Source organism: Rana temporaria, chromosome 7 (genome assembly GCF_905171775.1).
Source record: "Rana temporaria chromosome 7, aRanTem1.1, whole genome shotgun sequence".
Classification (NCBI taxonomy): domain Eukaryota; kingdom Metazoa; phylum Chordata; class Amphibia; order Anura; family Ranidae; genus Rana; species Rana temporaria.
Genome location: NC_053495.1, coordinates 155,015,930 through 155,042,948, shown reverse-complemented (window position 1 = coordinate 155,042,948; position 27,019 = coordinate 155,015,930). Strand labels below are relative to the sequence as shown.

The 27,019-nt window shown below is 41.3% G+C and overlaps 1 protein-coding gene across 2 annotated transcripts in view; it reads left to right on the top strand.

Moving 5' to 3' along the window:
- LOC120945791 overlaps positions 1-27,019 on the top strand; it is a 61,337-nt gene that overhangs the window by 32,434 nt on the left and 1,884 nt on the right. The window contains exons 10-14 of one of the 2 annotated variants that reach the window (XM_040360197.1): positions 1,697-1,747; positions 3,776-3,829; positions 21,408-21,479; positions 22,444-22,479; positions 24,921-25,020. In XM_040360197.1, coding sequence (XP_040216131.1) covers positions 1,697-1,747; positions 3,776-3,829; positions 21,408-21,479; positions 22,444-22,479; positions 24,921-24,980 — 273 coding nt within the window. In that variant the 3' untranslated portion in view covers positions 24,981-25,020. The remainder of the gene's footprint in view (positions 1-1,696; positions 1,748-3,775; positions 3,830-21,407; positions 21,480-22,443; positions 22,480-24,920; positions 25,021-27,019) is intronic. The other variant, XM_040360198.1, reaches the window with a different exon arrangement.

The following is a 27,019-nucleotide window of genomic DNA, read 5'->3' as shown; positions in this document are numbered from 1 at the left end:
CACGAACAAAAAAGAAAAAGTGGTTCATTGAGTCTGCCAGTTTCTCCGTATTTAAACATGTTTTGTATTTTTTTTTTTTTTTTCTCATACATTTTTGTTGAGAAAAAATATCCTCCTTTACCGGTTGATTAATATACATTGCAATCATTTTAACAAACTTTTTCTGCTCTGAAGAAATAGATGTTTCTTTAACACCAGTTGCAGATTGAATGTAAGAATCTGGTTCATTATAATGGCCTGGTGTACTTCCTGTGCTCTAATGAGGATAGCAGCAGTGTCCCTTTAAAGATATCTAACCCTTATTTAAACCTTGGGGAGTATCTCACCAAAACTTACATTTTTATTATAAGGGATGCTTAAAATTTGACATTGTAGTGCAGATTTCTGAGAAAATCTGTTAGCCAAACATGCAAGCAGGAAATTACATTTTCAGTTTTTAGTAATATTACATTTCTATATGGTTTATGTAGCAGTAGTATGTGATATATAAGAATATATATATATATATATATATATATATATATATATATATATATATATATATATATATATATATATAAATATATACACACACACTTATACAATTTTTTCATTGAACAAGGACTTACCCTTTAAGTCCTACCCTTACAGTTGAATTGTCAAAGGGCATAGATGTGCTATACTGATGCCAAGGCATTGTATACAGAATGGGCTGAAAGGGGTTCCACAGAGACAAAATAACAGATTTTAAGATTAACATGGGTGCTTAAAGGCATATGTTGTTGTCCCCATTTCAGCAAGAACATCTGTTAACCAGGTTGGGTTAACTTTACCATTGATTTACTCTCTAAATCCAGAAAACAAAACAGAAAGCTTGGAATCAGTATTTTGAATGCCATAAGCACTTTGTTGGATAAGAGCTGCTGTTAGAAAGCATGGGGCACCATACAGCCAGTGATGGAGTCCCCCCCCCTGCAAAAAAAATCCCCCCTCTTAGCACAAATCTCACTCACCCCAAAAAATCACCTGCCTAGCACATATACTCTTTCTTCTCAAAAGTTCTATCCTTGCACAAATCTTCTCCCCCAAATCCCCCCTACGAGCACAATTACCCCCCAAACACTTCAATTATCCCAAATTCCCCCACTTCCATATAGCACATATCCCCCCTCTCAACATCCCCATTGCATTTGCCAACACATATAACCAGCGGGACGTGCGCTGTGCTTTGCTCTCCCCTCCTGTGAGATGAGCTTGCATATTCTATACAGTACATGAGACCGGATCGCTCTTACCGTAGATCTTATCACACTGTATACAGTGCGATGAGATCTACAGTAAGATCGTTCCAGTCTCCTGTACTGTATAGACCAGCGCTCTTCTGACAGGAGGGGAGAGCACAATACAGCACACCTCCTGTTGGCTCTTCTTCTCTCACTGCTCCAGCCTCCAGGCTGCCTTCTCCTTATCCTGGCTGTGAGTGCGAGCGTCCACTAAATCCGTCCATCCGGTTCTTTCACCCAGGAGCTGAAAGCCATCTGGAGGGAAAGGGGAAGAAACCGTCTTTCAGTTTCTGGGTGAGAGATGCTGTCATCCATTCTCTGCTCGACTGATCCTCCTTCTCCTCGGGCCCCCTACAGGAGGACCGGTGGTCCCCCTATCAGCAGCCCTGGTTGGATAACATATTCATTTACATCCATCATTTTCTGTTTTATAGTTAAAGGACAGTGGTGCAACTGGTGCTGCTGCTGAACTAATAGAAATACTGGTAAGAACTTTTTATTATGTGAATGCAAAGTGTTGTAAAGAATTGCAACCAATTATCAATCATTTCTGTATTGGGAATAAGTTGAAATCTGATTGCTAGGCGTATACTTTAATTGTCTTATTTAACCACTTCAACCTTGCAAGGATTTACCCGTTAATGACTAGGTCATTTTTTGCGATACGGCACTGTGTCGCTTTAACTGACAATTGCGTGGCCGTGCCATGGTGTACCCAAACAAAATTGATATCCTTCTTTTCCCACAAATAGAGCTTTCTTTTGGTGGTATTTTATCACCCCTGTGTTTTTTTCCCGCTATAAACAAAAAAAGACTGACAATTTTGAAAAAGATATATATATTTTTTACTTTCTGCTATAATACATATCCCAAAAAATGTATTCATCAGTTTAGGCCAATATGTATTCTTCTACATATTTTTGGTAACAAAAATCACAATAAGAGTATAATGGTTTGCGCAAAAGTTATAGCGTCTACAAAATAGGGAAAAGATTTAGGAACTTTTTATTTATTTTCTATTGTTTTTTACTAGTAATGACGGCGGGACTGCGATATTGCGGCGGCCAAATCTGACCTTAAATTACACTTTTTTTGTGAACAGTGATCAGTGCTAAAAAAAGGTGTTGATTACTGTATAAATGACACTGGCAGGGAAAGGGTTAACACTAGTGGGGATAAAAGGGTTAAGTGTTCCCTATGCAGGTGCTTTCCAACTGTCAGGGGGATGGGCTCACTGGGAGTAGAGAAAGATCGCTGTTCCTGATCAATAGGAACAGCTGATCTCTCTCTCTCCTCCTCTGTCAGAACGGGATCTGCCTTGTTTACATAGGCAGATCCCCATTCTGCCTCTCCTCACCGTGATCGCGGGTGGCCGGTGGACATAGAGTCCATGTGCAATCTCCCACAGCGTGCGGCGGGCACTCACGCTCCCGCTGTATCTAGTGCACGGACTGACATACAGGTATGTTGATACCCCCTGTAAACAAAGAAATCAGAAGCAAAACTGATTTTATGACCTCCAATTACTGGTCCTCAATTTCCTGGCTGGTACAGCTAGGGAACACATCTAAACAAGCAGAACTGTGCTCCGTTAGGTACTCTGTTTGATTGTCAAGGGCAGCACAGGGGAGACATTGAGGTTTATTGGACCCCTAATGTCTCCATAAAGAGTACCTGTCACTTGCCCAATGCTATCACATGAGGGTTTATTAACTCTTTTAGATAGCAATCAAGTAAAAATAAATACATAAATAAAAGAAAAAGATTAAAAAAAAATTATAACAAAAATGTACAAAAATACTGTCACCCTACACACATGGACAAATGCAAATACATGCCCATGGTATGCACACATATATAAACAGCGATCGCCCCACACGTGTGACATATCACTGCAAACATCAGAATGAGCGCAATAATTCTAGCACAAGAGCTCCTGGTTAATGCTAAACTGATGTTAAGGCTTTTAAAGCGTCACCTATGGAGATTTTTGGATATCATAGTTTTTTCCGATATCACGGGCACACGCAAATATCAAGTGACATAAACAATTGCAACTATCATATTTTTGTTCTACAAGGCCTTTGCTTTCAGAAACTATATAATGTCCTGGGGGTTTAAGTACGAGGCTTTAGACAGATTGTCTCTGCAATTGGGAATGATTACTTTACAGAAAAGCCCCCAACTGCTGTCACTTCTCGAACATCAGTCCCCAAACCCAATTGGGCAGACGCCAAGGGCTGGTACACACAGAATCTGGTGCAGCTGTCCATGGTTGGCAATGTAACTGTTTTCCAGAGGTGTCCACAGTCTATATATTACATTATATTACTCTTCTGAATTTTGCTGTGTGTATATATATATATATATATATATATATTTTTTTTTTTTCTTTTTTTGCTTTCCTGCTCCACCATACTTAGTTTTCTTGTGTGTCACATTTAAGCATATATATATATATATATATATATATATAATCATGTACAAACCTCTTTTTACCTATTTTAAAACAGAAACAACTTGGATGTATCTTGGATGAGGAGCTTGGACTGGAAAATGGAGAACTGGTAAGGATATTCTTCAACATGTATGGAAATGAATGTTCATTCTTACACTTTAAGGGGTTGTAAAGGTAAAAAAAAATCCCTAAATAGCTTCCTTTACCTTAGTGCAGTCCTCCTTCACTTACCTCATCCTTCGATTTTGCTTTTAAATGTCCTTATTTCTTCTGAGAAATACTCACTTCCTGTTCTTCTGTCTGTAACTCCACACCGTAATGCAAGGCTTTCTCCCTGGTGTGGAGAAAGCCTCTTGAGGGGGGGAGGGAGCGAGCAGGCAAGTCAGGATGCTCTCTACTTTGCACATAGAGAAAGGAGCTGTGTGTTACTGGGCATCCTGACATTCCTGCTCGCCCCCTCCCCCCTCAAGAGGCTTTCTTCACACCAGGGAGAAAGCCTTGCATTACGGTGTTGAGTTACAGACAGAACAACAGGAAATAAGGACATTTAAAAGCAAAATGGAAGGATGAGGTAAGTGAAGGAGGACTGCACTAAGGTAAAGGAAGCTATTTAGGGGAATTTCTTTTTTACCTTTACAACCCCTTTAATTATTGAAACCTCTCCAGCAGGTTCTGTTGCACCAACCAACCTACAAACAACGTATACTAAATTATACTGTCTAACAGTATGCGTTAAAAAAGGGATTTTGTTTGCACACATTTGCAAATACATGCGTAAGCTGCAGAGCCACTTCACGGCACCCCAAAATAATTTGTAGTACTAACTCTAGAAATAAAATAGAAGCACATGCATAATAAAGGTGTCTTTAAGGAGGGATGGGCTCCTTCCAGGCTTTCCTGCCCTCTATCTATCCATTATATTGCATGTGCTTCCAATGTGGAGGCTCTTAAAAAGTTATAGAGTTAAGATTCCCTTGCTTTGGAGAGATTTACTCTCACTTCCTGTTTTGGTTATGGAACAGAAACTGAAGAGAAATCTCCCCTATGGTACACAGATGGAAAAAAAACTGACAGAGGTTATCAGTGGCGGTGCATCCATAAGGGCGGACGGACGCCGCCCCCTTTCTTCAGCTACCACCTCTATGACCAATGGATAGATTCATGCATAGGCCGCCGCTGTCACCCCCTATTCAGGTGCCCGGCGCCTGAATTACAGTGGCTGGGGTGTTTTTGAAGCACCTGATTAGAGCCATAAGCTCTAATAGGCGTCAAAAAAGGTGACCTATGAGCGACATGCTTGGCGCTCGCTGTTCACCCAGGTGTGTTAGAACAGCGAATAAATATTTTCTTTCCTAACACTGAACCGCCTCTCCGCCAATCTGGGTCTGTTACCCATCACCTGATTGGCTGAAACGAAAGGTGCTGTGATTGGACGCCTATCAGGAGAAGATGATGGCAGGAGATGCCTGGAGGATACTGCTCGCCACTGTCACCTGCTGCCCCACCGAGACAGGGTAAGTGCCAGACAGACAGTGAGCGGGCGGGGGTTACAGTGGCGGCATTCAATGGCACAGTGGCAGCATTTGATGAGCACAGTGGCTGCATTTGATGAGCACAGTGGCTGCATTTGATGGGCACAGTGGCTGCATTTGATGGAACAGTGGCTGCATTTGATGGAACATTGACTGCATTTGATGGGCACAGTGGCAGCGTTTGATGGGCACAGTGGCTGCAATTTATGGGCACAATGGTGCCATTTGATGGACACAGTGGCTGCATTTGATGGCACACTGGCTATGTTTGATGGGCACCGTGAGGCTGCAATTGATGTTTTTTTTTTGTTTGTTTGCGCCCCCCAAGAAGTTTTGAGCACCAGCCGCCACTGGTGGTTATAATCCTTTCTTACTAAAAACAATTGTTGCCTTTAGTTCTACTTTAAGCAAAAGTTGCTTAACCACTTCAATATTGGGCAATTTCCCGGCTTCCTGCCCAAGCCAATTTTCAGGTTTTAGCGCTGTCGCTTTTTAAATGACAATTGCGCAATCACGCTACACTGTACCCAAACAATTTTTTTTATCATTTTGTTACCACAATAAGAGCTTTCTTTCAGTGATATTTCTTCACCTCTGGGATTTTTGCTTTCTGCTAAACAAATAAAAAAGTTTACAGGAAAAAGAAATCTCGCGCCAAATGAATTACACTAAATTATATACTTGATGAATCAAGTGACTAACTGAGTGAAGCTGCTCCCAAATAAAATCAGGTGACTGACTTGCATATATTGTATAGTGAGGTGAGGGGCGCTATATCAAAATAGTGGATGCGTGTCACAATGTGCGTTTGAGTAGTACACAGTGTAACTGTGTACCCAAATCTATGTGAAAAACCAAACAGATTATAGTCTAAACTCTATAAGTACAATAGTGCCAAATGTCGTGGAAAATAAATAAAATCTAAAAAAAAATAAATAAAAAAAAAATAATAATTTAAAAGAATGTCCAGCAAATAAATAGTTAAGTGCAAAATGGATCCAGTGTTGTATCAAGTCCAGGTGCAAAATGCAAATAATCCAATCCCAAATCGCAGGGAAAAGTGACAAACAACATTGGAATCCAATGAGACCCTGCTGATCCTCATTTAAAACAAGCCTGATCGACCATATTTTAAGTAATCTGGTCAACACCGTGTGGTAAGGAGCCATCCATTATTATTCTGGTGACCTATAGGTGAAGGCGGATCACTTCTTTCTCGCACTTTGGCTATTTTGAAGATTCACAAGCACTTTAGCATTTGCACTTTTCCCTGCGATTTGGGATTGGATTATTTGCATTTTGCACCTGGACTTGATACAACACTGGATCCATTTTGCACTTAACTATTTATTTGCTGGACATTCTTTTAAAAAAATTTTTTTTTTTTTTTTTTATCTTTTATTTATTTTCCACGACATTTGGCACTATTGTACTTATAGAGTTTAGACTATAATCTGTTTGGTTTTTCACATAGATTTGGGTACACAGTTACACTGTGTACTACTCAAACGCACATTGTGACACGCATCCACAAATAAAAAAGTTAGAGAATTTTGAAAAAAATATATTTTTTTTTGTTTCTGTTACAAAACTTTGTAAATAAGTACGTTTTCTCCTTCACTGATGGGCACTGATGAGGCTGCACTGACAGGCACTGATAAGGTGGCACTGATGGACACTGATAGGCGGCACTGACAGGTGGCACTGATATGAAGCACTGATGAGCATTAATAGGCTGCACTGATGGGCACTGATAGGTACGTGGCACTGATGGGCACTGATAGGTGGCAATGATGAGCACAGTGGGCACTGATAGGTGGCACTGATGGACACCGATGGCTGGCACTGATGTACACTGATAGATGGCATCACTGATAAGGAGGCACTGGCAGGGATTAGTGATGGGCACTGATTGGCATCAATTGTGGGCCCTGATTGGCATCCCCGGTGGCCATGGGTTTCATACCTGGTGGTCACATGTGGTTGGCATCCCTGGTGGTCCTGGTGGCATCCTTGGTGGTCCTGTCTGGGGTACTTCAGGGGGGCTGTGCTGATAATCAATCAGTGCAGACCTCCCTGTCAGTTAAGCAGCCGGTCAGCTCTCCTCTACTCACATCTGACAGACGCGAGCGAGGAAAAGCTAGTACATGGCTTTTCCTGTTTACACTGTGATCAGCTGTGATTGGACACAGCTGATCACGTGGTAAAGAGTCTTCCTTAGAGACTTTTTACCTACATCGGAGTTGCGGTGTGTCAGACTGACATGACGCACCACCGATCGCTGCATTGCATGCCGCCGCGGGCTCGCGCCAACTCGTTCTCCTGTTCACGTGATAATACATTCGGTCAGGATAACTAAACTACTTTATCCACGTCATAATGCTATATGGTGGACAGGAAGTGGTTAAATAGATGTGTGTTTGCAAGAAAGAAAGAAAAATTCTTACCTATCCTGCTGTCTCTAAACCCTGAACACAGGTCTGATGCAGAGCAATTCCGGGGTGAAGTTCATTCTGAAAAAGACACTTCTGTGAGTGTCCATCTTCTGTGACCTCCACTGCACTTAATAATCCCCCCACCACCCCCCTCATAATTACTGTATACTGTACTGCTCCCCATGACAAGTAGACATTGATCATTAATAACTTTTGTGCTCAAATGTTTACAAACAATATATTTTTTTTTTTTATGTAAACCCTCACAGATACTCAGTGAAGTGAATAGCTTGAGATGATACACAGAGATGAAACAAATACTCCTACATACATTTTACATGTGTATATATATGCAGTCTTCAGCTTGCTATATTCTTTAAAAAGTGCACATTGTGTTAGACATTTTTCGAATTTTCCTTCCTGTTTCAGCAGTGGGAGGTCAGTCTGGGCATACACTGTGTGAAAGACACACGCCCCTGTAACAGGAGTCACTTTTGGGCACAGATTGAGCCAGGAGATGGGGTACACATGTTGGATTGTTTTGGCGTGGACAGTGATTTACAGTATATTCCTTAACCACTTGACCACCAGGCCTATTCTGGCACTTCTCTCCTTCATGTGAAAATCACAATTTTTTTGCTAGAAAATTAATCAGAACCCCCAAACATTATATATTTTTTTTTTAGCAGACATCCTAGGGAATAAAATGGCAGTCATTGCAATACTTTTTGTCACACCGTATTTGCGCAGCGGTCTTACAAGCGCACTTTTTTTTGGATAAAAATCACTTTTTTGAATTAAAAAATAAGACAACAATACATTTTGCCCAATTTTTTTATATATTGTGAAAGATAATGTTACGCCGAGTAAAATGATACCCAACATGTCACGCTTAAAAATTGCGCCCGCTCGTGGCATGGCGTCAAACTTTTACCCTTAAAAATCTCGATAGGCGACGTTTAAAAAATTCTACAGGTTGCATTTTTTGAGTTGCAGAGTAGGTCTAGGGCTAGAATTATTGCTCTCACTCTAACGATCGCGGCGATACCTCACTTGTGTGGTTTGAATACCATTTTCATATGCGGGCGCTACTCGCGTATGCGTTTGCTTCTGCGCGCGAGCTCGTCGGGATGGGGCGCTTTAAAAAAATTTTTTTGTTTTCCTATTTATTTTTATTTAGTTTTATAATTTTTTACACTGAAATAAAAAAAAAAAATTGATCACTTTTATTCCTATTACAAGGAATGTAAACATCCCTTGTAATAGAAAAAAGCATGACAGGTCCTCTTAAATATGAGATCTGGGGTCAAAAAGACCTCAGATCTCATATTTAGACTTAAATTAAAAAATAAATAAAAATGTCATTTTTTCAAATGACAAAAAAAAAAATGTTTCTTTAAGAGGCTGGGCGGGACTGACGTTTTGACGTCACTTCCGCCCAGCAGAGCTATGAGGACGGGTGAAGGAGATTTCTCCTTCAGTCCCGTCCCCGCTCAGCTGCCGGACACATCTGGTCCCCTCCGCCGCTACCGACGGCTCCGGTAAGCGGCGGAGGGCGCGGGAGAGCGGCGGGAGGGGGGGGGGGCCCTCTCCCGCCACCGATAACGGCGATCTCGCGGCGAATCCGCCGCGGAGACCGCCGTTATCGTGTACACCACCGCCCCCTGAAAAGATGAATATCTCGGTTGTGGCAGCAGCTGCTGCCGTTATCGAGATATTCAACTTTAAAAACAGGACGTCTTTTTGACATGGGGCGGTGGTCAAGTGGTTAATGCCTGCAAAGAATATTCTATGACTCATTTCTATGCTTAGCCCTGACTAGTGACATGCTAATTGAGTCAGGGCCTGGAAGACATTCCATTGTCCTTGTGTAAAGGTGTTAATCCAGGTCTGCTCCCAGACCTCTAATTATGTATGCTAAATACTGTTTATGTGTGGAATGTACTTGTCGGAGACAGAGCGTCTGTCTGGGGATGTGGATTGGAAGGAGATCATTGTGTGATGGTGTTTTGTTTGTTATGCTGTTAATGAAGGAATGTTTAGTAATTAGCCTTAGTGTGTGATTAGGGGGGTGGAGATTTCATTGTCCCTTTGAATACTTCCATGCCTTGTACTGTATATAAGCTGAGAAAAAACCATTAAAGTTGTCTTCATTTTGAAACCAGTAATGGAGCAAGTCTCGTTATTCTGGGATGTCTGATGTCTGTTGGACGGTTGGAGTGTCAGATAAGCTGTCGTGGATGGGATGGAAGGTCGTAAACGGTGGTGACCGTTACAGCCCCCTTCACATAGGCAGAGGAAGAAATAAACTTGCAGAGCTGTGCTGTGAATAGACAAGCTCTGTACTAATCTATTTATAGCACCCTTCCCGTCACAAATTACCAACTGCTTTTATCTCCTATGTCGGAGAACTTGTCAGAACCTACCATGCTGATAACAGAGAAACTGAGCAGCAGAAACACACGGGATAAGTAAACACTGCAGATATATGTGCCCAGGTCAGATTTCACAAATTGGGTTTACATCAACTTTAAGAATACAATGTCAAATTCTGTTATATATCTGACTTAATTTTCAAAAACATTGCATTGTTAATAATGGATTTTTTTTTACAGATGTACCCCTGAAAATGCTTGAAGTATCTCTTGGGGTACATATGTAAATGGTTGATAAGCTGTGGTTTAAACTGAGAAAACTGTGTCTTTCTAATTCTAAAGAGCCAGGGCAATATTTATTCATTCTGCAACCCTAAGCCAACTATCGTGTGCCCACTCACTGCAAAAGACTGACTTTAGTTTCATAATGACAAGACCTGACCTCATAGCCACACAAGTCACACTGAGGATAGGAGTGGAGAAGATGTACAAGATAGATTCACAGACAGTACACCTAACACTGATGATTAGAAGAGGCAAACTCTCACCCTGCTCTGTTAGTCAGTTCAGTCTGTGTGCTTACAGTTCATCCACACTGGGTCTGTACACCTTAGTACACTGGAAGCAATTGTGCTGCAAGTTTGAAAATGACTCGCTAAGCTATTCCTAGACTTGCCAGGCTTCACAAGTTTGTTGCACAATTGCAGAAAGTCTTCATTGCATGTCTCCAGATCAAATTTCTTTACACACATTCTGTAAGGGCCCTTTCACACTGGGGCATTTTTCAAGCGCTTTAGCGTTAAAAAAAGCGCCTGTAAAACGCCTGAAAGAAGCTGCATCTGCAATCCCAATGTGAAAGCTCAAGTGCTTTCACACTAAAGCGCCTGAAAAACACCCCAGTGTGAAAATGGTCTTAGCGTAAAAAAAAGCGCCTGAAAGAAGCTGCATCTGCAATCCCAATGTGAAAGCCTGAGTGCTTTCACACTGAGGCGCTGAGCTGGCAGGGCGTCAAAAAAAGTCCTGCATGCAGCTTCTTTGCAGCGCTTTAGGAGCGGTTAATACACTGCTCCTAAAGCCCCCTTCCCATTGAGGAAGCTTTTTTTAACGCCAAAGCGCCTGAAAAGCGCCTCAGTGTGAAAGGGGTCTTAGCAGCGCTTTACCAGCGTTTTTCGGGCGCTGGCAGTGTGAAAAGCCTCTGAAAGCACTTGGGCTTTCACATTGGGATTGCAGATGAGGCTTCTTTCAGGCGCTTTACAGGCTTTTTTTAAACGCCAAAGCGCCTAAAAAACGCCCGAAAAACGCCCCAGTGTGAAAGGGGTCTAATTCTACTGCAAGTTCTGGTTCAGTTATGTTGTGCAATTGTCATTCCAGCACACCAAGTCACTATGGTTGAATTTTCATGCTGTAAACTTGCAGAGCTCTTATGCCGCGTACAGACGGTCGTTTTTTGCGATGAAAAAAAACGACGTTTTGAAAAACGTCATTTCAAATGACCGTGTGTGGGGAAAACGTCGATTTATGTCTTGAGAAAAACGACCAAAAAAAAATTCGAACATGCTCGAATTTTTTGTGTCGTTTTTCAAAACGTCGTTTTCTGTGTCAATTAAAATGATAGTGTGTGGGCAAAACGACGTTGAAAACGACGTTTTAAACCCGCGCCTGCTCAGAAGCAATTTCTGAGACGGGAGCGCTTGTTGTGGTAAATCTACTGTCCAGAATGGCTTCAGCACATTCGTTCGTTTTAATAGTAATGAAGAAAAGACTGCGCAGCATTTGACACAATGCATTTAAATGCTACACTAAAACCCTAGTTTGTTGTGGCTCATCTTGTTACATAGTTCTGACAACCTTTTTTGTTTTTGAATTATTTTTGTTAATTTTTTTTTTTTTTTGGTTTATGCACATCTCCATGTCCCTTTTTTATTTTGGGTTGTTTAATGTATTTGAGCAAATGAATACCATGTTTAATGTTTGTTATTTTGGAGTGTGTGAAGTCACCACAACAACATAATATCTTATTATGCAAATTACCCACAAGGAGGTTGTTGTCCCTTGTTAATTTTTTTTTTTTTTTTTTTTTGGTGAAATGTGTTTGCCTCCTCACTAATGATCTCTATATATGTTTCAAAAAAACACATGTGAACTTTTTTCAGAAACAAACAAATACATTTATTCATGTATAAAATAAATAAAATAAACTTAAACACATCTGTCAAACCAAAACATATAAACAAAAAAAAAAAAAAGCCCGGAATAAAGTAAAGAAGACCCTGCTTGGATTTTGCAAGGCAAGGGTCCAGCAAGCAAATAATCCAGGCTGGCAATGCCAATGTTTTGGGATTAGGGGCACCATCTCCTCACTTCTTCCTCTTTGGTTGAGGCTTCCCTGCAGGCTTCCCTGCAGGCTTCCCTGCAGCCTTCCCTGCAGCCTTCCCTGCAGCCTTCCCTGCAGCCTTCCCTGCAGCCTTCCCTGCAGTCTGCCTCCTCGGGGGCTGGGTTTCATGAGCCAAGTTTGTGGCAGGAACCAGAGCAGGCTCAGGAAGAGGAGGAGAAGGATCAGGAGCAGGAGAAGGAGCAGGAGTAGGAGAAGGAGCAGGAGTAGGAGAAGGAGCAGGAGAAGGATCAGGAGCAGGAGAATGAGCAGGAAGAGCAGAAAGCACAGGAGTGGGAATCAGCCCAAGATCTATATTCTCATGTAGGTTGCCCAGTGAGGCCATGCTTATGGCCTTGAATATGATATATTCGCAGCGCACACGCTGGGCCCGCTCTAGATTTTGTAGCTTGGCTGCGATGAGCGCTGCGAATCCCTCTTCCTCAGATGGTTGTTCTCTGATGGCCGCAGCTGCTTGACGGAGAATGGCCTGGGTCTCCTCCTCCATTTGCATCAGTCTCCTTGTTCTTTTTCCTGGAGCGCGAAAAGGAGGGATCTGGGAGATGCAATCCCGCCTGCGTGACTCCTGTATCCCACTGGGGCCTGCCACCTCCTGGCTCCGAGTGGCCTCTGCCTCACCCTGTCTCCTTGTTGGGCCTGCCACCTCCTGGCTCCGAGTGGCCTCTGCCTCACCCTGGCTCCCTGTGGGGCCTGCCTCCTCCTGGCTTTGCTCTGTGTGTGTCTACAAAAAAAAGGATATTATTTAATTTTTTGGCTTCATTAATCACACACATTTTACAAATCATGACATATGCGAAGTGAATGCGGAAATAGATTTAAATGAGGCCCGCCATCCCTAATTATGTTGCCCCTTACCCAGCTTCAGATATTTGCCCCCTGGAGTTGTGTGGGGGGGGGGGGGTTGATGCTGACTGAACCTGCTAAGTAGGGTGCGTTTCTCAAAGCTAGGAATGTCTGTTTAGTTAAAAAAAAGTAGAAAAAATGTTAATGAACACAAAGTTTGTTAGATATCTGTGACCCCTTCCAGGTGTCTAGCGTTTACCCCCCTAATGGTGTAACATAAAATTACCCACAATCATTATGACCTCTGCATTTATGTATCTTGTCCCCATTCTGTTTTGGCCGTATTGGCTATTGCTATTTTACCAATGTTTTGACAACTCAGCTAAATTTTACACCACTTCTAACCTACATTTCTAATCATTATTATACTTTGCATTTCATTAATTAGTATTAAAATGCAATACCTGGCTCGATGGGTCACAATCTGTGTCCTCCATGAAGTCTAGATCTTCATCAGATGTAGCCTGCTCTTGGCTGCCGGGAAGACTGGACTGATTCCTTGGGGGAAGGGTAGACACGGATGCCCGTGTTTCGAGCTGGTCATCAATGAACTGCATCTGACCATAGTACCACAGGTTGGGTTTGTAGATGCTGTCAGCTGCAGCTCCAGATCTCATAGAGGCCAGGACTTGTGACCGTTGGGTCCTGTAGGTGCCCCTAATCGAATTAATTTTGTTTTTGACCGTGTCAGTAGTTGCGTGTGGGAGCCTTGGGCTAACAAATGCAAGCAGGGTCTCCAGTGCTTGCTTCCTGGCATCTTTGTTTTTGTTGATTTTGCTTTTTGTTTGCCAGAGCACAGGAAGTTCTTTCCAGCGTTGTATAAACTCCGTGAAAAATTCTGGCTCCTTGAAGGGGTCCATAATTTCTGTATGTAAAAATTAAATAAAAAACAAAGTGTCAGTAAAGCCACTACTACTACAACAAGCTTTTACCCCAGGGATCTGCAATTAGTGGACCTACAGCTGTTGCAAAACTACAAGTCCCATCATGCCTCTGTCTCTGGGTGTCATGCTTGTGGCTGTCAGAGTTTCACTATGCATCATGGGACTTGTAGTTCCGCACCAGCTGGAGGTCCGAGAATTGCATTTCCCTGTTTTACACCATATCATCTAGCCCACAAACTGATCCACTCTTCAGTAATAGAAATGTCAAAAATAGAGTTACGTACCGTCGTATTTCACGATCGTTTACTTCCGCCTTTTTCTTCAGACTGTATACGTCGCTTTCAATGACGTCGGATCCCTTTAAACACTGCGCACGTGTGACGCAACGCACGATACCCCGCCCCTGACGTTCCGTCTCGTCCTTTACACGCCCCTTTCTCGTTCTTTTTTTGTGGGTGTGATTTATGGTGTTGGAAGACAAGCAGCAAAAAATGTCAGGCTCAAGACATGAGGTAGGCCAGGCCCAGGCAACAGGAAGATCCAGGCGGAGGTACAAGGCCAAAAACATGGCATTCCAGGAGATGGTAGAGATGGTCACCATCTTCACTAATGAAGATTATGATGGGAAGCACGGGCCTTACCTGCACCCCAATAAGGTTAAGGCGGACATTACTGATAAAGTAATCAGAAGGCTCCGGCTGAAATTTGGTGAACGCAGGTCAAGAGAACAAATAAGAAAGAGGTGGTCAGACCTGAAAAAAAGAGAGCCAGAGCAACTTCGGGCAATAAAAAGATTGATTCGAGCAAAAAGTAAGTGAATTTTATGTTCCCTAATTTTAGGTGTTTGTTCTTTGTGCCATGTGCTTTTCCATTCAGGTTGAAATGTATTTGTGTGGGCACTAAAAATTGTCGTATGTGTTGTCGTTCATTCGTTAATTTAACTAATATAAAACGACGAGATTCCCGATAATTTGCAACATGCCTATTTCACATGGACAAATTGTAGTGCAATCACTGTATCAGCCACAAATAAAAACGTATTTGTCTGATTTATGTTATAACGAACGACGACTCATACGACCATTTCCTGTGTTCCCAAATATTCCAGTTACAATAAATTTATTGGGTTTAATGTGACATCAATTTGTAAACATTTATGTACATGTTTACCTAATTAGATCTTAATAATTTCGATATAAAATATGCACAAAAAGGACAGTGTACTCAGCAGAGGATTTATACACATAGGGATTTATTTGTTTGAAAATTGTGAGCTAAAGTTTCATCTAAAATTTTTCCATTGTGTTTTCCCTTTCTTCAATCTCGTAGGGCGAAAGGAAGCATCAAGGCAGGACGCAAGTTCACAAGCCACACCCCCGACGGATCTTGATGAATGTGAACCTGCCACCACATCTGGTAAAGTATCATATTCAAAAGATACCCAGGTAATGTAGATGTAGGAGAAACATATTTGTAATACATGGTTTGCTTGCACATTTCAGGAGCAACTCGTGCTGGCTCCTCAATTGACAGGGACACTGCCCAGCTCCTCATTGCCGAAATTTGGTCCTGCCGGGAAAAAAATGAAGAACTACAGATAGCAGCCCGGAAAATAATCAAAAATGCTAAAAGTGTTGAGGTCCAGTTGAAAAATTTACTGGATGTTTTGGGTAGGGTGTGAAAAAAACCAAAAAAAAAAAAAAAAAATTATTTCATCTCATTCTTGAATTACAAAAAAATACAAAAAAATAAAAAAAAAGATTTTATATATGTTGATTGATCAAAAAAAAAAAAAAAAATGAAAAAAAAGATTTTATATATGTTGATTGATCAAAAAAATACAAAAAAATGAAAAAAAAGATTTTATATATGTTGATTGATCAAAAAAATACAAAAAAATAAAAAAAAAGATTTTATATATGTTGATTGATCAAAAAAAAAAAAAAAAATGAAAAAAAAGATTTTATATATGTTGATTGATCAAAAAATTACAAAAAAATGAAAAAAAAAGATTTTCTATGTTTACTGATCAAAAAAATAAAAAAAAAAAAAAATAAATAATATGTGATTTTACTTGTTCGACCAACCAAAAAACACATGTGAGACTGAAAATTTGGTTTCACAAAATATGTAAAATAAAAATTATGCAGATCAATATATTTGTGGCTTGTTATTTTAGATCAATGATGACATTAAACCTAAAAAAAAGTGAAATTTAGGCTGGGAACATAGAACGAGGAAGGATATTTAGTCCATCCAAAACACATGCAACTATGATAACCTAGGAGACAAAGAAAATACACAAACATTCAAAACAATAAGAACAAAAAATACAATGTTTCTTGCATAAAATATTTATTATGTTCATTCACCAAAGATCAGGCATTGGAATGGCCCCCCTACCCATAAAATAGTCAACATATGCCTGGCGCACTGCACGTGCGTTTCGGGGGGCCAAGCCTGGATGGCCTGCCTCATGGGCCGCCTCTGGGACATCAACTCCCTCATCAGGCAATAATGTCAAATAATTTGAAGAATGTCTTCGTAGAAAGTTATGTAATATACAACAACATAAAATAATATTGTTCCACTTATATTCTGCCATGTTTATGGCGGTTAAAAACAAGCGAAATCGACTGACCATAATGCCAAACGCATTTTCCACCACTCTTCGGGCTCTGGCCAGCCTATAATTAAAGACCCTCCTCTCATGGGTGAGGGCACGTTGGGGAAATGGCCTCATGAGGTGGGGACCCAAGGCAAATGCCTCATCACCAATAAAAACAAAGGGCAGCCCCTCTTCATTATCCTCCGCACGTGGCAATGCAAGGTCCTCCGCCTGAAGCCGTTGGGCAAACTCGGTCTCGGCAAAGACCCCGCCGTCTGACATCCGCCCATTTTTCCCCACATCAACATAGAGAAAGTCATAATTGGCAGACACCACCGCCATCAGTACGACACTGTGGAACCCTTTGTAGTTGAAATAATGGGATCCAGAATGGGGTGGTGGCACGATGCGGACGTGCTTGCCATCAATAGCTCCTCCACAGTTTGGAAAATTCCATCGCTGAGAGAAGTCCGCTGCCACAGTCTGCCATTCCTGTGGTGTTGTGGGGAACTGTAAATAAAGCAGAATTTTTTTTTTAAGATAGTACATTACTAACAGAATATCAGCAAAGATTATTGGATCCTAAAAATAAAAAATATTAGTTCAGGTATTATTGTAAAAACAACAATATTAAGGGATCACTAAGCAGATTAATCACACCCTCTCATGGTAAGAAAAATTAACATAAAAGTGTGATGGGGGCCCCCCCCCCAAGATCAGTTTGTGACCTCCAAAAAATGATGGTTTAACATCAAATTAATACAAATAGACAGTTACAAAAATAACATTGGGGGGGGGGGGGGGGTTGGTCGTGCACTACAATGGAGAAAAAAAATCAAGGGGGATATAGGGACTAAGCTAGGTGGGTTTGCCACTAACAAAATAACCCAAAATGGACATGTGGGCTAGATAAAAAATGCATGTAGGACCCAAAAAAAAAAAAAAGATACATGCATGGAGACAAAGGTAACATTACCAGCATATTATTAAAAAAAGGTTAATTAGGGACTGTTTAAAAAACAAAAGAAGAAACATAGTCTATGCATTTAAAGGACAGAACTTACCTTAATATAGTCCTCCTGCAAAACCTGGATTATGGCAGAACACGTCTCCGGGATTATGACGCCCAGAGACTGGGGGGAGATGCCCGTCGAGAACTTCAAGTCCTGCAGACTTCTCCCTGTTGCAAGGTATCGCAACGTAGCAACTAGCCGCTGCTCAGCAGTTATGGCTTCCCGCATATTGGTGTCCTGCCTGGTGATATATGGCGACACCGAAGCCAAAAGCTGCTGGAATACGGGGTCAGACATCCGAAGAAAATTCCTGAAATCATCAGGGTTATTTTCTTGGATCTCCCGCAGCAGAGGCATATGAGAGAACTGGTCCCTGCAAAGAAACCAGTTCTTGGCCCACAAAGTCCTTCTCCTCCTCCTCAAGGACCGGAGCCGGGATGCAGCACACATCATAACAACATGCACAGCACGATCTCGGCGACGAGAACGTACCCGCAACATGGCTAGAAAACGGTCGTCAAATCAGATCGGACTAAAAATTCTGCCCTGAAGTACAGAAAGGCCTCTGAAGAACGACCTGCAAAACAGCAACGTGCACACAAGAACGCACTTGCAAAACAAATACGTCCTAAATACAAGCACTGTATCACAGATCCGACTACAAATACACAAACTGTACGACAGAAAACGAAATTTTAAGCACAACCACTGAAAAGCACGAATCGTCTCTCACCAAACTTTTACTAACACGCAGCAACACGATATCAGCAAAAGAGGGCGTCTTCCGCATGCAAATTACCCTTTATAGTCCCGTCGTACGTGATGGACGTCAGCGCGCATTGCTAGAGATTTTGCAAAAAACGATGGTCTGTATGCTACATCGTTTTTGAAAATGAAGTTTCAAAAACGTCGTTTTTTTCATCACATCAAACGTCGTTTTTTTTTCATCGCAAAAAACGACCGTCTGTACGCGGCATTACTGTAGACTCACCACTGCAACTTTGCTCTTGCTAGAGCCTTGCCATGTAATATTTGCCACAAATAGGAAAAGGGTCAACTAGAACTTATGCTTCAAGTGAGTGTCCATCTTCTGTGACCTCCACTGCACTTACAATTCAACACTGCCACAAATTTGTGGCAAGTTATCCTTGCTATCTGGGCTATTCCACCAACAATAATAAGAACTCAGCTAAATTGTAGCTATATGCAGGGCAGCAGTCTGAATCATTTGTAATATCGGAGAATGATGTGTGGGTAGGTGTGTGCTGTCCCTGGAAGCCTTGCTGTTAAAAGCCAGGGTCTGTGTTGACTATACAGAAAGAAGAGCTTTTGTAATTAATATGAGATAAAATGTAACAGTGAGCAATAGGCAAAGAATAAATGTCTCCTATTAAAAAAAGACGGGGAAGTAACTTGAAATCTTAGAAAATCTCTTCTGCCGCGTACACACGATCATTTCTCAGCATGAAAAAAAACCTTAGTTTTTCAGCATGTCGAAAAAACAACATTTTCCCAACTTCATCATTAAAATAATGTTGCCTACACACCATTGTTTTAAAAAAATGATCTAGAAAAGCGCGGTGACGTACAACACGTACGACGGCACTATAAAGGGGAAGTTCAATTCGCCTTTGAGCTGCTTTAGCTGATTCCGTGTTAGTAAAAGATGATTTGCGCGAATGTGCTTACTCCATTATGAACGGTAGTTTTACCAGAACGAGCGCTCCCGTCTCATAACTTGCTTCTGAGCATGCACAGGTTTTTACGTCGTTTTAGCCCACACACGATCATTTTTTACAACCCGAAAAACGACGTTAAAAAATGCAGCAAGTTCGAATTTTTTTTTTTGTCGTTTTTCAGAACCTGAAAAATGTTGTGAAGCCCACACACGATAATTTCAAATGACATTTTTGAAATACAACGTTTCTTTCATGCCGAAAAATGATCGTTTGTACGTGGCATAATGGTCAGAAAACCTTGAAAATTACTTAACTGCTCTCTCTGTCTAGCAGATTCTTAAAAAAAACACCTTGCACTGTCCAGCCTCCCAGCACCCCCGTTTTACTTACCTGAGCCCCTGAATTTCAGTGGGCACGATCCCGCGTCGCTCTCTCCACTGCTTCTCGGCTCTTCATTGGATATATTGATAGCAGCGCAGCCATTGGCTCCAGAAAAAAACAAACACAATAACGGCGCAAAAGAGGGAGATTTGAACCACAATACCACAAAAAGTTGATAAATAAATTGTTATAAAAAGGGAAGGGGAGGAAGGGAAACAAAAAGACCAGTAACTGGATAATAATAAAAAGGATGGTAATAAAAGTCCCAATATTTAAAGTTTGTATATAAACAGTTCAAAATTACATATACACCATGGCAGCACTTTGGAGAGTGAAGCAAGACTCTGTAATAGCAAAAACAAAAAGAAAAAATGCGCCTACTAAGTGCAGTATGTCTGTTAATATGGAATTTATTAATTCATTAAAACAGCCAAATGGCTACTCACTAAAAAGTAGTACAAAGTGCGCTCATAAAAAGGGGAAGTGTAGTCACTGTGGATAGTCAGCCGATGATGGTGGCTCCTCTGGTGAAGATATTGTTGGTTGCTGTCCAGGAAAGAAGCGAGGCAGAGCACTGCGGGAACAGCGAATCCCGGTAGTACCTGTTCGGTGGCGTGCTTTCGGCCTGGAGCGCACACAGCTCTCGGAGACAGGAAGTGACGTCAGACAGGGGCTCGTAGTAATGACGCGTTTCAATGCTTCCGCATTTTCATCGGATCTAATGGGAGGAGGAGACTGGCATACTTATATATGCTCTGTAGAACGAGATGGGGCTCCTCTGCTGCTGATTCCAGCGATGTCTCCTCGCTCAGTGCACAAATTCATTCATAAAGTGATCTTATGCTCTAAAGTGCTCCGTGTTCCCTCAATGTTCCCACACTCACCGGAAATGTTTAGAACATGCTCTTTTTTTTCGAGTTGTTTTTCACGTTGTGAAAAACGGTCGTGTGTAGGCTTTAACGACGTGAAAAAAACGTGCATGCTCAGAAGCAAGTTATGAGATGGGAGCGCTCGTTCTGGTAAAACTAGCATTCATAATGGAGATAGCACATTCGTCACACTGTAACAGACTGAAAAGCACGAAGACTGAAAAACGCGAATCGTCTCTCACCAAACTTTTACTAACACTAAATCATCAAAAGCAGCCACAAGGGTGGTGCCATCCAAATGGTACTTCCCCTTTATAGTGCCGTCATACGTGTTGTACGTCACCGCGTTTTGCTCAAGCATTTTTTTTCACGATCGTGTGTATGCAAGGCAGGCTTGACAAGAATCACGTAGAAAAAAACGTTGTTTTTTATAGACCATTAAAAAAGGTTGTGTGTACGCGGCATAAGTGTTAAAAGATTCAACACTGCACTAACAATGCCTGGGTCAATAAACGCATTATAAAAATTATCCAATAAAAGCATAGTAATTATAAAACCAACTAAAATATACAGCAAAGATGTAAAGCAATAAACACATTAAATAATGGGACTTTGTATTAGCTTATTCTCTGTGTGGTTTTAGGATTTCACAAATGTTTTTGTTTTATTTATTAAGGAAATATTACTGGGATGCCTTGGACATGATTCACTCGAGCCACTGGTTGGGAAACTTCTCCTGCTTACTGGGGTAAAATGTTTTGTTGGTTCGTGATTAATGTATATATTCCTCATTCTGATACATACAGCTAATATTACATTCGGTGAACTGCATAGTGAGATTGAGAAAAGCAGCCAGGAATTGAAGAACACATTTCTTTTATTACATTCTCCAGAATAAAAATTCCATTTTACAGCTAAAGAGAAATAATTAGGTAGATTCAGGTAGAGAAGCCTATAGTTACGGCGGTGTAGCTTAGCGTGTTTAGGCTACGCCGCCGTAAGTTAGCTAGTCAAGTACATGATTCTCAATGTACTTGCCTGCTAATATACGGCGGCGTAGCCTAAAGCGGGCGGGCGTAAGGGCGCCGAATTCAAATGTGTTGGAGGGGGGCGTGTTTTATGGTAATGAGGCTTGACCTCACGTAAATGAGGCTTGACCTCACGTAAATCCCGATTCGCGGAACGACTTACGCAAACGACGTAAAAAATTCGAATCTCGCGGCGGGAACGGCGGCCATACTTTAACATTGTTATTCCACCTAATAGATGGAATAAATTTAGGCCTGCTAATGCCTTACGGAAACGGCGTAAAACTACTGCGGCGGCCAGGCGTACGTTCGTGAATCGGCGTATCAACTCATTTACATATTCTACGCTGACCGCAATGGAAGCGCCACCTATCGGCCATCCGAAAAATTGCAACCTAAGATAGGACGGCGCAAGCCGTCGTATCTTAGATATGTTTAAGCGTATCTCTGTTTGAGCATACGCTTAAACATAAGTCGGCGTAGATTCTGAGTTAGGTCGACTTATCTACTGATAAGTCGGCCTAACTCTTACTGAATCTACCTAATTGTCTTTATTAAATTACTTCTTTATTAAATGTATTAACAGTTGCAAAAATGTAATAGTATAAAGCCCTAAAACAATATTCCACTTATTCAATAGCTTTACCTTAGTGTGTTAATTATCTTATCTTATCTTTATTATAGAAAGTCGGTTTGGTTAGCGATACATTATGTCACGTGGTAAGTTTGAAATGCATTCCTTAGTAAATATGGCTTTGTGCTATCTTTCAAATCTCATTAGTCTGAGATTCTTCATTGTCGGTATAATCTTCTTTGGGTTTGGCTAACTCATATAGAAAAGTATACTTTAATACGTTCCTTATATTTGTATGTATTGTATAACTTTAAATACTATGCAATAAAGTATATTGTGAAAAAAAAAGAAAAAAAAAAGTATAATAATTTATTTTACCACTTGATCTCCGGAAGATTTACCCCCTTCATGACCGGGGCATTTTTTGTGATATGGCACTGCATTATTTTTAACTGACAATTGCGCGGTCATGTCATGCTGTAACCCTATAAATAGAGCTTTCTTTTGGTGGTATTTGATCACCTCTACATTTTTTTTTTTTTGCTCTAGAAACAAAAAAAGTCAGACAATTGAAAAAAATAAAACCACATTTTTTTACTTTCTGCTATAAAACATATCCAATAAAAAATAGAAAAACAATTGAATTTCTTCATCAATATGTATGCTATATATTTTTGTTAAACAAATCCAAATACGTGTATATTGATTGGTTTTGCAAAAGTAGCGGGACACTGACACTTTTGACACTTTTTAGGGACCAGTGACACTAATACTGCAATCAATGCTAAAAAAATATGCACTGTCACTGTTTTAATGACACTGGCTGGGAAGGGGTTAACATCTGGGGGAACTAAGGGTTAAATGTGTTCCTGACCAGTGCTTTATTACTGTGGGGGAGGTGCTTGTACTAGGAGAAGGCATGGATTGGTGCCCCTACTTAGCAGTGATACCGGATCTTTGCCTTCTGTACTGACAGAACGGCAATCCGCCTTGTTTACATAGGCAGACCACCATTCTGTCTGTGTACTGAAGCATCGGTGGGTGCTGTTGTTACCCTCCGATCAGCTCCCACTGTGTCTAACCACAGCGGGAGTGGCACACTGGGGGCTCGTGCCCCAGATCCAGAAGTTGCAGGATTACATACTAGGTACATGATCATTCGCCGGCAGACCTGCCTACCCGCCATATATACAATATGCAGTCAGCAAGTGGTACAGTTTATCTCTATACTCATATGGGTATACATTCAAATTATATTTTCTCTGGGCTTAAAGTGGTTGTAAACTTGCACCTACAGGTAAGCCTAGATTAAGGCTTTCCTGTAGGTGCAAAAAATATCCCCTAACCTACACGGTCAAGGAGATATTTGCAGAAAACCCTGCACCGATGTCTACGACGCAGTGAACGTAGACAATGGCGCAGGCGCACTGAGCGTCCCGGCATTATGATTGTGATCATGCCGGGATCGTGCCGATTCCCCGGAAGAAGCGTGGAGGGGACATGTCGGCGGAGGAGGGGAACGATAAGCGCTTTGGGGGCCTCGATCTCAGGTAAGTCATTCATAATGAGCTGGTATGCTATACATACTAGCTCATTATGCCTTTCTCTTTTTTTTAGAGGAAAAATAAAGTCGGCTTTACTTCCTCTTTAAAGCGGGGTTCCGGGCATATTTTTTTTTTTTTGCAAGCTAAAATTAATCACATTAAATAGTCCCTAAAACATATTAATAGCTCCCCAATCATTCCAGAAATGTTTTGCCCAGGGTCCAATCAACATTAAAAATGTCCCTGGTGAGCCCTCTGCAATCGTGGGCCCAACGCTTGACTGGTTGCTGTGCAGTTTTTAATACAAAAATTCCCCTTGATATTAAAAACAAACATTCAGGAGGTAGCAGGATTGCCTGTCAGTCACTGCTATACCACCCTCCCTGAAAAGTGATCAACTGCAGATTGCTTTTCAGAGGACAGTATGCACTGCCACCAGTGTAAAAGACCCCTTATGTGTTTTGTTGCCTGCCTCTGTATTCAAAGGTTCTTGTCTTTAGTAAATAATAGTACCCAGTATTCTGAATAAAAGTGCTATTAAATGCAAAAGAAAACATTTATTGTATTGCAGCTCACCAATTATTGAGTGTGATGGCTGCATTTGTTTTCTTTTTTCGAATTTAATTTTTTTAGGTGATCTTGCCAGTAAGACTGTTGTTTTTTTAACAGAACAAGCTATCCTACAGATTTAGCAGTTAGAGGGTTGAGACAACCCATATAACACTGACAGGAGTGCAATGATCACATTTTATGTAAAACCTTTATCCCAAATGGAAAAAACGGTTTGCAGTAACTATGTATATTTTTGTAACATTGTAAACTTTTAAAAATCCTAATACATTTTCTATTTACTTAAATATGACCTACTGCTTGATGGTTTTTTCTATTTATATATCTTAGGGATTTGGAATATCATCAGTTACTGATTTCATTTTGATATCTATATTTATAATAACAATCCATATATTGCAAGCCTGACATGAAGCAATATGGTTTTCTAGTTAATAATAGTTAATGTATATATCTTGTTTTTTCTTCCCAAGATCAACCCTGTGCCCGCTGTGCCCGGCCTGCCCGCCGTGCCCGGCCTGCCCGCCATATGAATTAAGGCTGGAAACTACTTACAGCATTAATATGCGTGTGGTAAGTTTATTATTATATATATTTTCTTAAATACATCTATCAGGATTTTACTTCAAGAAAAGAAATGGACTTATAATAAAATCAGACATTTCATCTTAAGGGAACCTGTGAGGTCAGAAATATGGGGACTGACAATGCTGACTTGGTATTTAAGTTGCAGGTTCCAGGGCAGTCAAATACACCGATTAAACGTTTGTTCAAATTTGTGACTAATTCAGAGCCTGTCCCTTTAAACTCATATCAGCAATGGCGGCTTCTATACTGTTTACAGACAAAATGTAATGATATTTTATATTAGATGTTTTATATTAGGACGTCACTATCATCTAATTGTTCCCCTCAAACCGTAAAAAAAAAATATTACTTAAAGACAAACTGTCACCATATCCATTCAGGGCAAAGTGACAATGTCAGTGTAAAGGGACTTCACAACACACTGATACTCACCTTGCCTCCCTCCACTTCTTCCTCCATCACAGCTGTCTCCACAATCCTCCATGTCAGACACTAGGGGGAGCAGTGACATCACTCCTCTGTAATGATAGACCCAAGCACTGTCACTTGGTAGAAGGTCACATCCCTCATACCCAAAGCACGGGGGATTTTCACTGGCTGGTAGCAGCTCTAGTGGGTGAGGGTAGGTGGAGTGATGACAAGGTAAGTATCAGTGTATCAGAGAGGTCATCTATCTCTTTACAGCAGAACTTTACCCCTGAACAAAGATTTGCCAACATCCAGACTTTTTATTACATACTGGGGGAGATTTACTAAAACTGGGACACACATAATCTGGTGCAGCTGTGCATAGTAACCAATCAGCTTCTAATTTCAGTGTGTTCAATGAAAAGGGAACTCCACTTTCATTTAAAAAAAGTAGCAAATAAAAATAAAAAATAAAATGAATATAGCATATATATAGGGACACAAGTCATATTGTAATTGAATGTTATTAACACCTTCCCTACCGAGTCATTGTAAAATGACATTGGTGGGAACCCTCTCTCCCTCTGGGTGGACGTCATATGACGTCCTGAGCTTCCCGGGCTGCTAGGGGGCGCGCACCCGCCACTTCGCTCAGGACCCGGTGCACCTGCCCGGCTGCCACGATGTCCGCCGGGCACCCGCAATGGCCCTCAATCACAGCAGGACCATGGATCTTTTCATACCTGAAAAGAAAAAGCCATAATGAGCTAAATACTTACCTTGGAACGAGGTGTGGGGAACTTACCTGGTCCACAACGAGGGAGATGTCATCTTGCCTCGGCGTGTCTTCCGGGTATCACCTCTCCAGCGCTGTGAGTGGCTGGAGCGACAATGTCATCACTCCCGCGCGCGGGAGACTTTTTTCCGGCAAGGTCCGGTGGCTGCCGGGCCTTTAGCCGAAGATCCCTGCTGCGCATGTGCTGCTGTAATCAGCGGCGCATTGCGAGGGGAATATCTTCTAAACCGTACAGGTTTAGGAGATATTCTTTATACCTACAGGTAAGCCTTATTATAGGCCTACCTGTAGGTAAAAGTGGTAGTACAGAGTATACTACCACTTTAAATTGTCAGTTTGTCACACGAGTGCTCTGGTATTTACTGCAATGTCATCATAACATAAAAGTGGGAAGTTTTAGGAGATTGACAGATGGTTTGGAATTTAAAATTCATGAATTGCCAGAGGAGCAGATATTTGTTATTAGCTCATTTGAATAGATTCAGTGCTATATAACTAATGCCGCATACACACGATCGGTTTTTCCGCCAGAAAAACCTTGGATGTTTTTTCTGACGGAATTCCGCTCAAGCTTGGCATACACACGGTCACACAAAAGTTATCTGAACTTTTGACCATCAAGAACGCGGTGATGTACAACACCACGACGAGCCGAGAAAATTAAGTTCAATGCTTCCGAGGATGCGTCAAATTGTTTCCGAGCATGCGTCAAATTTTTCACAGTTCCGAGCATGCATCGGATCGTGCTACAGACGATCGGAATTTCGGACAGGAAAAGTC